At 30.0% G+C, this 14343-nt stretch overlaps 2 protein-coding genes across 2 annotated transcripts; one reads left to right on the forward strand and one right to left on the reverse strand.

The window, feature by feature from the left end:
• Positions 1–1756: 1756 nt before the first annotated feature.
• Positions 1757–4754, reverse strand: LOC114185448 (UDP-D-apiose/UDP-D-xylose synthase 2). The gene is made up of 9 exons (XM_028073169.1): positions 4306–4754; positions 4117–4209; positions 3922–4029; positions 3576–3690; positions 3372–3505; positions 3183–3284; positions 2979–3071; positions 2750–2885; positions 1757–2155 (listed from the first exon to the last, which is right to left on the reverse strand). Exons 1-9 carry the CDS (start codon positions 4573–4575, stop codon positions 2043–2045), a joined length of 1164 nt encoding a protein of 387 aa, XP_027928970.1. The 5' UTR covers positions 4576–4754; the 3' UTR covers positions 1757–2042.
• Positions 4755–12410: 7656 nt separating this feature from the next.
• LOC114183968 (GDSL esterase/lipase At5g22810) lies at positions 12411–14150 on the forward strand. Its single transcript, XM_028071188.1, has 5 exons — positions 12411–12787; positions 12874–13004; positions 13100–13333; positions 13452–13707; positions 13796–14150. Exons 1-5 carry the CDS (start codon positions 12550–12552, stop codon positions 13987–13989), a joined length of 1053 nt encoding a protein of 350 aa, XP_027926989.1. The 5' UTR covers positions 12411–12549; the 3' UTR covers positions 13990–14150.
• The last annotated feature ends 193 nt before the right edge of the window (positions 14151–14343 follow it).

Raw genomic sequence — 14343 nt, forward strand, 5'->3', positions numbered from 1 at the left:
TTGCAAACACAAAATTAATGTGTTCCTTTCTATAGCATATATCATTCTCTCTCATTTTTAAATAGAGTATCATTTATTATTTCTCCACTTTAGTACTACATTTTCCCGAGTATGTATTCAACAGGTAATAGAGAATTTTCTTACTGCACCCTCATTATTATTAACTGCAGCTCGTACTAAAATTTAAAATACTAACATACCCTTTCGCTACAACTAGTATCATCGACATCTACGAATTCATTCTTCACCGCACCTCTGACAGGAAGAAGAAAAAAAAAAAAAAGAAAAAAAAAAACATGTAAACAAAAACTCGTTTTGGAAAGCTCGTTATATATTGTGAAATGTATTATTTATGTCTTTAAAAGTTTATTATGAAAAGTTTATTTCAGAAAACTATTTTCAAAATATATTTCATAAGTTTCCATAGAAAATTCTAAAAGTTCTGTATTAAAACTAAGAAATATTTTCAGGGAATAGGAACAAACCACACTATTATTTAAGGTATAAATACACATTTGGTACCCAAATTTTTTCAGAAAGTTCAATGTGGTACCCGAACTTTAGGAATGTTCAATTTGGTACCCCAATTTTCTAAAGAGGTTCAATTTGGTCCTCTCCGTTAAGTTGGAGTTAACACTGTGTCCGTACAGGACACTGTCAAGCCATAAAATTTTTATTTCTTTTTTATTTTTTTTTCAAAAAATTAATTTTTTTTTCAAAAAATTTAAAAAAATTGCCACATGTCAGTTTATCATCGTGCCACATGGCAGCTTACAAGCATGACACGTGACAGTGTAATAGTTGTTTTCAATTTAGTATCCCAATTTAAATTTTTGGTTCAATTTAGTACCCAATTTTTTAAAATCATTCAATTTCGTCATCTTCCATTTGAGACCAAATTAGTAAATAAGTTTAATTACAACCTATATATATATATATATATATATTACAATAACTTTTTATGATATATATACATCAAATCATTTCACCTAAATACTTAAATTATTTTATTTTTTTCATTTTAACCTTTGTAATTTTTTATACATGAAATTTTTTACACTTGTAAAAAATAAAATAATTTGAATATTTAGGTGTATTGATTTGATGTATAAATTCAAAACAATTATTTTAACATGTTTATATAAATTATAATTAAGCTTATTTACTAATTTGGTCTCAAATAGGAAAGAACGAAATTTGATCATTTAAAAAAATTTGGGTACTAAATTGAACCAAAAATTTAAATTGGGGTACTAAATTGAAAACAACTATTACACTGCCACGTGTCATGCTTGTAAGCTGCCACGTGGCACGATGATAAACTGACACGTGGCAGTTTTTTAAATTTTTTGAAAAAAAATTAATTTTTTTGAAAAAAAAAAAAAAAAAAAAGAAATTTCATAGTTTGACACGTGTCCTGTACGGACACGGTGTTAACTCCCGGAGAGGACCAAATTGAACCTCTTTAGAAAATTGGGGTACCAAATTAAACATTCCTAAAGTTCGGATACCACATTGAACTTTCCGAAAAAGTTTGGGTACCAAATGTGTATTTATACCTTATTTTAACTTAACAAAACATAATTAATTTTGATAACATTAATTTAAAATATTAAAAGTAATTATGATATTGTTATTAAATTAATCATAATTTCTACACTTTTAGAAAGTTTGATGCACTGTATTCGTGAATTCTAAAATCCGTAAAATTACATGCGTGGATCTGAAATTTATCAAAATATAGGAGATGTAAACATAGTGCAACAAAAATATTCCATTGAATAAATTAATGACAATAAATTTAGGAAGTATATGATTAAATGTTACAGCTGAATATTCTTTGGTCGTATGTTTCCCCGTGTGAAAATCACATCCCAACAGCACAAATTGTCATGGATAAGTTCTCATCACTTGATAAATATGTAATAAACAATATGGGTATTGGCTACCCAAACCAAAACCAAGGGGAAAATTACTATGTATAAAAATTAATCCACTATGCGCTGAACACTCTTCTCAAAGCACTTCATCACCATACCAGCTTAACTTGCCACGGGCTTTGCAATCACTTTCTTTATGGCTTCAGCGTAAGTTCTGTGCTGATAGGTCAGAGTTGATTCAAGCAGGTCCCAAAGTGAGGTCTTAGGATTCCAACCTGAAATAGGAGTAATACACCATTACCACATAAAAAACATATGTTAATAATGAGTTTTTCCGAAAAAATTGAACACCGATGAGACATGAACGAGCTATCAGAACATCACTGTCAACTCAAACCAGATCATAGTTTTTTTTTTACTTATATATTATTCACGTTACTCATTTCAATTTTTAACCAACGTGAAACTTCAAACTGTTGGTTGTTGTGAGGGAAAACACAGGAAGATTCCGTATTATGAACAAGCCTGTATAAGAGACCAGAATACCACTTTCAACTCAAATGCTTAAAACAATGAACTTAAAACAATGAATTTATGCGTTTAAGACAATGAGTTTATAGATCTTTCTACTTATATAACGACAGTAGGAGATTCTGTACTGGTGAGTTGTGAACAAGTTTATATAAAAAATCAAGACACCACTTTCATCCCACTTTCATTTTGAGTTATGGATATTCTACTTATATACTAATCATCTTTCACATTTCTATTAGATGTAAGACTTTGGACTCACCTTCAATTTCTAACACTGACTCGTCTTGAATTCTTAACAAACAATTTTTAAGATAAAGTAGAACAAGGAAATATACCAAGTTGTCTATTAATTATGGTCATGTCAGGAATTCTCTTGTCGCTGTCATCATATCCCTCGCCATAAAATTCTTTGGAGCTCACATCAACAGTAGGCTTTTCCAGGGGAGCTTCTCCACTTACCTTTGAATAAACCTGCAGAGTTGAAGGAAAATAACTATTTCATGTGTCAAACACCATGTGAAAAATCTAATAGGGTGAGTCAAAAACTAAAACTTGATGCTCAACCTGTGACATCATTTCAGCAAGCTGCCTAACCGTAACCTCGTTGTTTGGGTTACCCACATTAAAAATGTGTCCATTGGCCCTCGCAGGATTTTCCTGTTAACAAGTCATTGTTAATAACAGTTTAAAGTTGAACTTCTGCAATGAGATAGATAATCTGCACTTAAAATCAAAAAGTCTCGTCAAAGATTGGATATGGGAGCCTACAATCATCAACAAAACAGCTTCAATAGCATCCTTAATATACACAAAGGTTCTCTGGGATTGGCCACCATCCACAAGCTTGAGGGGCTCACCACGGAGGAGATTCTGCAGAAAATATTCAGAACAGAAATTCAAAAAATACTGAGCAGCAACATTCAATGTTAAACAAAGTCCTAAGTCTCACAAGCTCACATTGCTAAAGCATGCCAGAACCCGCGGAACACCCTCACTTGGACCATCAATGCCGGGAATGAAATCCATTCGTGGTCCAATCCAATTAAAAGGCCTCACAATTGTGAATTCCAATCCATTTTCAGCGCCCTCAGCTGTCAACAACACCATCTCAGTGAGACAAAAATCAATTCATGAAAATTGAAAATGGAAAACAGCAATTACCATAAATGAGCCTCTCAATCAACTGCTTAGCACAGGCATATGACCATCTCTGCTTTTCAATCGAACCAAAAATACAAGGAGACTCATCCTCCTTCAGCACGTAGTATGCAGGATCCTAACACCACAACGAAACAACATTATCAAAGAAAAAAACTCAATAGATTCCACTACTTTATCTAAACATTGTGTGAATAACAGTAAAAACACACACAAAGATAGATAAGACTATTCATTGGAAAGATCCACCATTGCTAAAAAAATAAACCATTGATGCAGTGTAGATTTCAAAGCATCGTCGGTTATGCACAGATCTACAGTAGCACGTCGAAGGAAAGTGAAAGGTTACCTGACGAAGTGCACTATCTTTGGGGAGGAAGCTTCCAATCGTTTTCCCATACACTTCACAGGTAGAGAAGTGAATGAGACGCTTGTTGTTCTCCGAACAGTACTTCGCCTGAACCCAAAACTCCAATCCTCAATTCCAACTTCCACACACACACACACAGTAAGAGAAAGTAAACAAAAAAAAAGTAACACGCACCACAGGAAGCGCGTCGATGAAGTTGCTGTAAATGGTGTCGAGAGGGCGAGTGTTGTAATCCGCGGGAGTGCATATAGCAGCCAGGTTAATGGTCTGAAACAATGAACAAAGCAACCCAATTGTGTCTCAAACAGAAAAGTTATCGGAAACGAAAAAAGATTGCATTTTTAGGAGGGAACAGAGTGAAACCAGATCTGCAATCTTGATGAGACCCTCAAGTCGAGAATCGTGCTTGATGTTGAGGCGGTGGAATTGGATGCGACCAGCCCAGGGGAGCGTGTCGGGTTCGAGAAGGTGTTTGATCTTGTCGTTGTAAACATCCAAAGCAAAAACCTTGTGAGGGGTTTCATTCATGAGCTTCTCGCAGAGGTGAGACCCAATGAAGCCACCGGCACCTATCATACAGATGGTGATTGGTTTTATGGGGTTTCCGTCCAGATCCAATCGCGCAGAAGCCATTGCTCAAACTGAATGTGAGTGTTTCTGTGAGAAGAGAAAATGATAGAAAGATTTAATAGTTGAGGTAATATATAGACGGAGAAGAAGAAGAGTGTTTCTTCTCTTCTATCCCTTCCACAGTGCTGTGGTTTTGGTTACTGTCACTGTTAGCGATCGTGTGATGTCAGAGAGTTGCAAGCAAGGTATATATATATATTATATAAGTACTCTGTTTTTCTTTTACATCATTAGTTTAAACAATTTCAGACACTTGTTAAGGATGCTTAGATATGAATTTTCATGAGAAGACAATAATTTGTGTTGCATGAGATGAAGCTTTTGATTGATCCACATCACCCTTTGCATAGTATTCTGTCTTTGAAGTACAGCTAGCTATGATTCTTCCACCACTTTACACACGCTTATCTCACTCACTCACAGCACATACACACACAAAATCTAATAAAAAAATGTTTGTAATAAACAAATAATTCAAATGTAAAAAAAATCAAAATTGCAATATGGTCAAGATATAGATTATTGTATTTCCTGTATTTTTAATTTTTATATATAACCATTAGTACTAAAAACTGATTTGTTTAACTGGTTTTTTTATTATAATTTAACTTTCTGTATTTTAGTGTTTATTATTTAGTGTAACAGTATTCTAACTCTTATTCTCGTAAAATAATTTAGACATGCGATTATCTGTCACTAATAATAATTATATTATTTCTTATAATGTCAATAACAACGCGTTTAAATGTCAAAAGTTTAATTACAAATTTAAAAATTTGAAGTATAGGATGAATTTAATAAAACTATAGGATGAATTTGAAATTTAATTAATCCTTTTCATTATTATGTGATATATATACTCTATTTTACACATAAATTAAGATCCATTGGAAAAAGAACAATCCAATTCGAGTATTTGTGTGGCGGTGGTGAGCTGTGCCACCAATCTAACTTTGTTCGCATTAATTACTCCTTCAACTATCAGGTTCTTGACTTTAATTTCTATTTTTTAAAATAATAAACTATAGAAATATTCTTTAAATGTTGAACACTTAATTTTCCATTTTCTAATGTAACTGTTTTATCAACTTGACTTTCAAGTTTGTTTCGCATGATTTTACCATCAAAATTTTAAATTTTCATAAAGTATATAATGTGTTAAATATTTAATAAAATATGATTATGCCTGGAACAAATTGTAAAAATAGTCTTAACAGTGTCGTTTTCTAATAAAGTGGTCATAACATAATGTCATTTTTACTTTTCAAAAAAAAAAAAAAACTTTTGTTAAAATTTATCACTTAATAAAAAAAAATTAATGAACAAATGAATGAAAATGAAAAAGTTTGAAGATAGCATCATGAAAAGAAAAGGTAAATGATAAAATAGTGGTAGATGGACGATAAAATATACTATCAAAGTAATATTACATATATAAATTATTTTTACGTTTATGTACTATTTCCTTTCCCATTCTATCATAATGATTCATATTTATTAATAAAATTGGTTAGTTTAACTAACAGCGTTCAGTTAAGTGATTACAACATTTTTATTAAAAATGGTTTAAATATCTTTTTTTTGTTTTTGTTTGTAGTGTTTGTTGTGGATGATCCTCATTTTGACAAAGACAAAATGTTTAAAATCGTCATCATTTTATCCGAATGTTTAAAATGGTCATCATTTTCACAATTCGTGTTTTATCTGGTCATTTTTTGTGACGTCGTTTAAATCAGTAACGGAGTACTATACAGTTGACACACACTGTTCGTATTATGGTGTGTTACGTGTACTGTAGGTAATTAGATAGTTGGAGATATATAGGTGAACTAGGATTTTGGTAAGGAATGTTTAAGCACAAACAAACCCCAGAATAGAATTACGAAAATTATAGCCCACGAGCAAATACAACCCATAAAACCATAAACACACCTACCTCGTTGATAATGATTAACTGGAAAATTGAAATGAAGAGTGTGACTGCAATCCAACGATGAAATAACAAGTATTAGCTGCTTCCTCTGCAAATCCGAGCTTAAGAAAGACGAAGATGAAGAAATCGCTTCCAACTATGAAGAGTGCGACTGCAATCTAACTCAAGCCCTAATTGCAAAATTTCTCCCAAATTGAAAAGTTAACGTTAATTAGTCATTTGTACAGTACACGTAACACACCCTAATGCAACCGTAATACAAACAGTGTCACCTATACAGTGCTCTATTACTGATTTACACGGCGTCACAGAACAAGACCAAATAAAACACAAATTGCGAAAATGAGGACCATTTTAAACATTGGGTAAAAATGAGGAACATTCTAAACATTCTGTCAAAACGAGGACCATTTACAACAAACACTAGGAAAATGAGAACGAAAAAGGTATTTAAGCCTTTAAAAATTATTCTTAGAAGAGAGAGAGCAGTAGAGTCAATAACACTTTATTGTAATTATATTATTAGAATGAATTATTTACTCTTTTTTACGAAAATAAAATATTTAGAAAAAAAAACAAATTAATTAAATATAAATGACAAAAATAAAATACTTGAGAAATTTCCAATAATTTTAGATTTATTACAGAATAAAAAAATATATTCAGTAATTATTTTCATTTCTAATACCATTTGAATTCAAAGTATCTAAGAATTTTAATTCCAATTTTGTTTGGATTAACCTCCTATTAATACATTTTAAAAATATCTAAACACTAATTTAAATAATTATGAATCGGAGGACTATCACGTGACGTTGAGTCATAATTTGCTTTTATACCTTTTATAGGTCACATTTGTATTACATTTCTTTTAAAATTTGTGATAATTTGTACTTTAATATAAATAATTTTATAGTTATTTGTTGGTTGAAGATAAATTAAAAAAAAACTATTTATTTTACAAAGTTTGTAACAATACAAAAACAACGCTTGGTGTATTGCGGGTGAAGTAAATTAATGTGGTTTTATGATTTAAAATTAAAGACATATTTAGATTTATTTACTTTTTATTTGCTTTGCTGGGTTTAAACTTTAATATATTTTTTTACCTGATTTCTTTTGTAATTATATTCGGATCCCACAAAACGTTTTCGGCTGCTACTTCCAGCACCCATCTTTTTTTCTTTCTGCACTCCCACAAAGCGGTAATTCTTAAATTACTTCTTATTAAAATATAATACAAATTTCTGCACGTCCTTACTTTTAATACATTTTTAGATTTGAAGTTGGAGAAGGTATTATCAAATTTGGAAAATATATTCTATAATACTCAATACAAAATATTATTTTTTTTAGAAACAAGTGATTCAAAACATATTTTTGGATTCAAAATATCTTTTGGAACATTCGTTTGAGATTTTGTTTTTATACTACAGAACACTCAAATTATAATATAAAATGAAAAATCTGAAACAATTCCGGATTCTAAACTTTGGAAATAAGTTTTGGAACATTCGTTTTCTTTTTCTTTTTATATTCTAAATTAAATGTTTTGAAATACATTTTTTAATTTGAAAATATCTTCCGAATTCCGAAACATTCATTCTGATATATAAAAAAAATTCTTGGAGAATAATTGTTCCTAATAGCATTTTAGAATCTAGATAGTACCTTTTTAATTAGACATTTCGGAATGTATCTCTCTTGTTTTGTTTTTCTATAACATTTTTTAATTCCTTTTAAATTAAAATTTAAGTTAAATTCATTAAAGAGAAACATTGTTTATATTTTTCTTTTTCGGAGAATGAATCTGCAAAAAGTTGAATAAGAGAAGAGGTGTCTGAAAGGATGATACACTAACATTGTTTATAGGAACACTTCTTTTTTTTAGGCTATACAATTTAATAAATGTGTAATTTTAATCTCTATAAAATTACAATTGCCTATTTGATCTTCTAATTTTCTAAAACGAGATAATTTGGTTGATTATTAACATCTCATTTAATCATGTTGTGAAGTTTAAATCTAACTCCATTCTAAAAAAATCATTAGTAAAATTTAATAAAAAAATTTCATGTCAAAGCATAGATATCTTGAGTTTGAAACTAATGAATAATTATACTTATAATTTTTATATCATATTAAAAAAAGAAGTCTCACTTAACCTTTAAAATTGTCATTTATATGTTATAAATTCATCTTATTTTTATTTTTAAATTAATGCGAATTTCAAACAAATATTTGTTAACAATTATAAGAAAATCTACCTTATTTTTACTTCACCTAAATCTCAAACAAATGTTTTTAACAAGTACAAGAAAATCTATTAAACTTGTTATAAAATTTTACTATCACTATTTTACGTGAAAAATAATTGATATTATTATCATTAAAATATATATATTATTTTAAAATAATAATTTGATAATAATTTAAAAGTTTATCAAAATTATTAAATTTTAGAAAATATCAAATGTACCTTAAATTTTCATAAGAATCAAACTTACATATTTTCAAAATTATAGTACCTAAAATTGATTTGTGCACGAGAAAAAATAAAGATTTGCCGCTGAGACTCGTCATTTTTATCTTCCTTCAAAAGTGGATTCAGTTGATAGAGAGGTTCAACGTGGCATCGATAATAATTTTATTTATTATTTTTAATTAATAGATAATAATAGTTATATTTTTATGATATTAATTTTAAAAGCAAATATGAAATATTTCAAAATGAATATTTAAAATTATATACAAAGAAGATGAAATTGGAAACCCTAAGAATTAACTTGGTTAATCATTAAACAATGGGTGGAAAGAAAGAAAGAAAAGATCAACCCGCATAATACGTAAATTCAAAGCTTTTTATAGTTTACAGGTAGGGATAAAACATGTGCCAGATAAGAAAAGTAGAATGATTCTATTTCAATTCAAAGTACTATAAATGGGAAATAAAAGTATAATGCTAAATTCAGTATTAAAATATAAGAAATCCAAAGAAAAGATAAATATCAGAAAAACACAAATACTTGCCACTAGTTGATTCCAAATTAAAAATACATTTAAAATTGGTGGGAGATAGAAAATAACCATCTTGAGAGAATGAATATTAAAAAAAAACCTTTTTTATTTATATCACATTTTATTATTTATTAGAGATATTTATCTCATTTTATAATTTTGTCTTCTTTCCTTTTGTACACAATCAAATAAAAATAAACTATCCATTTTTTTCTTTGAATTATTCTCTTACCAAACAATTTAGAAATTATGTTATCTTATTGCTTTTTTTTTTCTTTGCATTGACTTTCTTTCCTAGATAAGTTATACACAACCAGTGTTATGGAAAGAAACCACAGAATTATTTCACCAATCGAACATAGCATATGGTCGAAACTTAAGGTCACAAGAAACAGTTAAGTGTTGCCAACAAGAAAAGCTATATTGCGTTGTATCTGAGGGTTTCTTACAATGATCTTCTTTTGTTTTATCTTTTAGTTTTTTACTCTTAAGTTAGCTCTGAGGGTTTTTTAAGTTCTACAACCTTATAAAATTTTGGAATACATTTCTTTATAGAAAATTGTGTATGTGGTCTTGATTATTTTTGTATATTTTTGTCAATTCCAAATGTCCCTATGTACATGTGTATCATCAATTTAAAAAAATGTCATATATATATATATATATATATATATATATATATATATTGTCATCATAAAATATAAAATATAATATGATGATCCAAATTGAATTACTACAATACATCATTTTACATACAATAAAGTGTACTTTAAAAGGTAAATAAAGTGGAACTTTAGAAAGGTAAATAATGTCAATTGATTTGTCATAAATATTTTTATTGAAAAACAATTTGAATATAAACCGTATTAAAATGTCATTATTTTCTATCTTCTAAATAAAATAGTGTTATAGGTATTTTAACTATGCTGACACGTCAAAACTTATCAAAAATTTGTTATTAATAAAAGTTTATTAAAAAATAAATAAACAGCAAAGCATAAAGAACCACATCAAATATATAATAAAAATTACATAAACCAACTGTACCTATTACTAAGTTTGTAATTATCATTATTTTAATATTTTCTTATATGTAATATGTGATTCCCAACTAAAAATATTATATTATTTATAATCATCCACTACATTTACATTTTCGTGATTTAATAAAAGCCGTTTTTTGTAATGACAAATAAAAAAAATATAACAAATTATAATTCCATACAAAAAAACAAACAAACCAACATTTGATTTAATTAATAATTTAACATAACAAAATACATCCGACAAATACACCAATGTAACAAAATGTTAAAAGAACATAATATCGAAAGTTCTGATATTATAATAAATAGTTCTACGTTTAGAGTTCTTATCTTAATCTTATTCCTTACGTAATTTCTTTTATGTATCTTTAATGAAATATAGCATCAAACTTTATGTCATGGTTAAAGCATGAACATCAATGTGTCCAAAATCCAAGTGTTGTTACGTGTATCTTAATTTCCTCCTCTTGTTTCTTTTCTTTTTTTCATATAAGTTACCCCTGTTGTGCAGTAAAATTGGTATGGTTGAAAAGTGCGCTTGTTGAAGAAGCTTGTAGTTGCATTTCACGTGCAAGAATGTGTTTGTAACCAACGTACTTTCTTACTACTATATATTAACTTTAGTCAGGTTTTTGGTTTTGGGAAATGAAAAAAACAAACCAAGAAAAAGGCCATTTGTTTGCTTATCAAATCACAGTTCATGTATGCTGAAACACACCACATAACTTGCTACTAGCACCTCTCTTTGACTATGTTTTAACAGATATCTTGAAGTTCAAGACATGATCATAATTTCATTCATACTTCTGCAACATTAAAATGGCTACAGCTAAGAACGTTTATGCTACCCACTTCTAATTAAAAAAGGTTAAATATAATCTTCGTTGGTTAACTTACACAAATAATTGGAATTAATCGATCTTTGAAATTTTGGACCAATTTAGTCTTCATCTTTAGAGATGTGTGAATTTATTCCTTTTATCTAAATTTTGTTAAATTTATTTAATGTTTCAAAAGTAGACATGTGAATGAATTAGAACTTATGAGCCAACCCCACTTACTATGGGTTCCAAATTTCAATGTCTAAAAGATGACAAAATTGTTTCTATCCTTCAAATTTGAATATATGAAAATGATTATTTTTTTTAAATGAGTTAGTGAGTCAATCTATTCAATCCATTCAATCCACCAACCCGTGATGGGTTGAGCTGGGTTGTAAATTTTTTTGTTCACCAAAAGGTTTATCAGGTTGGACTCACTCATTTGTAACCGAATCTGAGCCAACCCGCCACTTTAACGGGTTTAAATTCTCTATTGAGTTCTTTTGTGTTGTTCCTCAACTGTGTCTCCATAATATACTGATTATCACTAATTTTAAAATTTTGAAACATATTAAAAAGATATTTAAAGTATTAACACAGTACATTTTTAATCATAAATATGTTATGATAACATTTGATTTGTTTACATATTTTTAAATATTAGCTGAGTTAAAAAACTTAGAAAGTATACCAAAATTGTATCACTTCAGCTTGTCAATTTTTGTTATACCTAAAATAACTTATAAAATAAAGTTGCATTCATTTATTTAGATTATATATATATCTCGGTACCGAGTACCACATTCGTTGCACATTACAAATTTCTATCAAAAGAAATTCTATAAATATGATCATAATTATACTCTTAGAATAATTAAGAATATATCTTCTTATTAATACTAAAATAACTTGTTATAATGATAATATCTTAATATGATGATAGCGGGATTTGATGTCTATTTTGACTTTTGATGGTGCATCTTAACTAACAAGTTCAGACATTTATAAGACTGTCGGAACCGCAGCCTTGAAAAACCAGTCCCACTGCATGCATCAGGCAGCGATTGCTCAGATTATCAGTTCCCAATACTATAACACCCCTTTTTAAAACCCTTCCCACTACCCTTTCTCTCTGAAGAGAAACTCAAAAGCATCAAACATGGGACATGCAACTTATTTTTTTACTTCCTTTCTTCTGGTTTCCGTGTTGAATGTGGCTAAAGGGCAGCCTCTGGTTCCTGCATTGTTCATATTCGGGGACTCTGTGGTTGATGTGGGCAATAACAACCACTTACTCACCATTGTTAAAGCAAACTTCCCTCCTTATGGAAGAGACTTCAACAATCACAGTTCAACAGGGAGATTCTGCAATGGGAAGCTTGCCACAGATTACACAGGTATTGCTCAAAATTACAGTGATCAACACCATTTTCTCACCCACATCATAATTTTGCATGCTTGATTTTTGTTTTGTTCACTGCAGCTGAAAGCCTTGGATTTACATCTTACCCACCACCTTACCTCAACTTAGATGTTAAAGGAACAAACCTCTTGAACGGTGCCAACTTTGCCTCAGCTGCTTCTGGTTACTACGATTCCACAGCTAAGCTTTATGTAAATATACAAATCCAAGTTTAAAAGTTTCTTTTTTTTTCTTTACTTCTCATAATGTGTGTTTTTTCTTTTATCTGTTTCTCATTGGACTATAGCATACAATTCCATTGAGCAAACAGTTGGAACACTACAAAGAGAGCCAGAACATTCTGGTGGGAATAGTAGGGCAGTCAAATGCTTCATCAATTATATCTGGTGCTATACACCTTGTCAGCGCTGGAAACAGTGATTTTATTCAGAACTATTATATAAATCCACTGCTTTACAAACTTTACTCTGCTGATCAATTCTCAGATATTCTCATGCAACACTATTCCACTTTCATTCAGGCATGTCTCTGTCAACCTTAACAAACCACCTTGTACTTAAAGAAAAGAAAAGGCTATTTATTTTTGTTTGCTGATGTTGACTACTTACATTTCCAAATTTCAAATGTACTTGCAACAGAATTTGTATGCACTTGGAGCAAGGAGGATTGGCGTGACAACGTTACCTCCTATGGGTTGTTTGCCAGCAGCCATCACGCTCTTTGGTTCTGGTAGCAACGAATGTGTGGTTAGACTAAACAGTGATGCTGTTAACTTCAATAAGAAGCTAAACACTACGTCTCAGAGCTTGCAAAAATCGCTTTCTGGTCTGAAATTGGTGATCCTTGATATCTACCAACCTCTGTATGACCTTGTCACTAAGCCTTCTGAGAATGGTACACTTTCTAAGTTTCTAACTCTGCTAAGCCCAGAAAGCAATCTTATCTTGCATCACTCGTGAACTAGCTTTGTTTTTGCTCACAGGTTTTTTTGAAGCAAGGAAGGCTTGTTGTGGAACAGGGTTGCTAGAGACATCTATATTGTGCAATAAAAAATCCGTAGGAACGTGTGCCAATGCATCTGAATATGTATTCTGGGATGGTTTTCATCCCTCTGAGGCTGCGAACAAGGTTTTGGCCGGTGATTTATTGGCTGCTGGCATCTCTCTCATATCATAATCCCGCGTCATATTTACTTTGGATGCATATTTTTAAGAATTGTGAGGTTATTGTTGTATTAGTTTGGCTTAAATAACAGAAGGTTGAATATGTTTGATTACAATGTTCATTCTGTGTTTTCAAGTTTCGTGTAATAAGACCAATATTCACTGTGTTTTCGAGTTTCGTGTAACAACAACAATATTCCAATGAGTTTTCGCGCAAAATTTCTACCGACTATTCAAAGCTGCTCCTAATGATTTGTGTTCCGTTCAATTATTTCAGTTTAGTTTAATGTGACAGATAAACTCGGATCAGTCGCACTATAAATTGATATGTAAGTTAAATCAATGCAGTGAAAATAAGAAACGATTC

This window comes from Vigna unguiculata, chromosome 5 (genome assembly GCF_004118075.2).
Source record: "Vigna unguiculata cultivar IT97K-499-35 chromosome 5, ASM411807v1, whole genome shotgun sequence".
Classification (NCBI taxonomy): domain Eukaryota; kingdom Viridiplantae; phylum Streptophyta; class Magnoliopsida; order Fabales; family Fabaceae; genus Vigna; species Vigna unguiculata.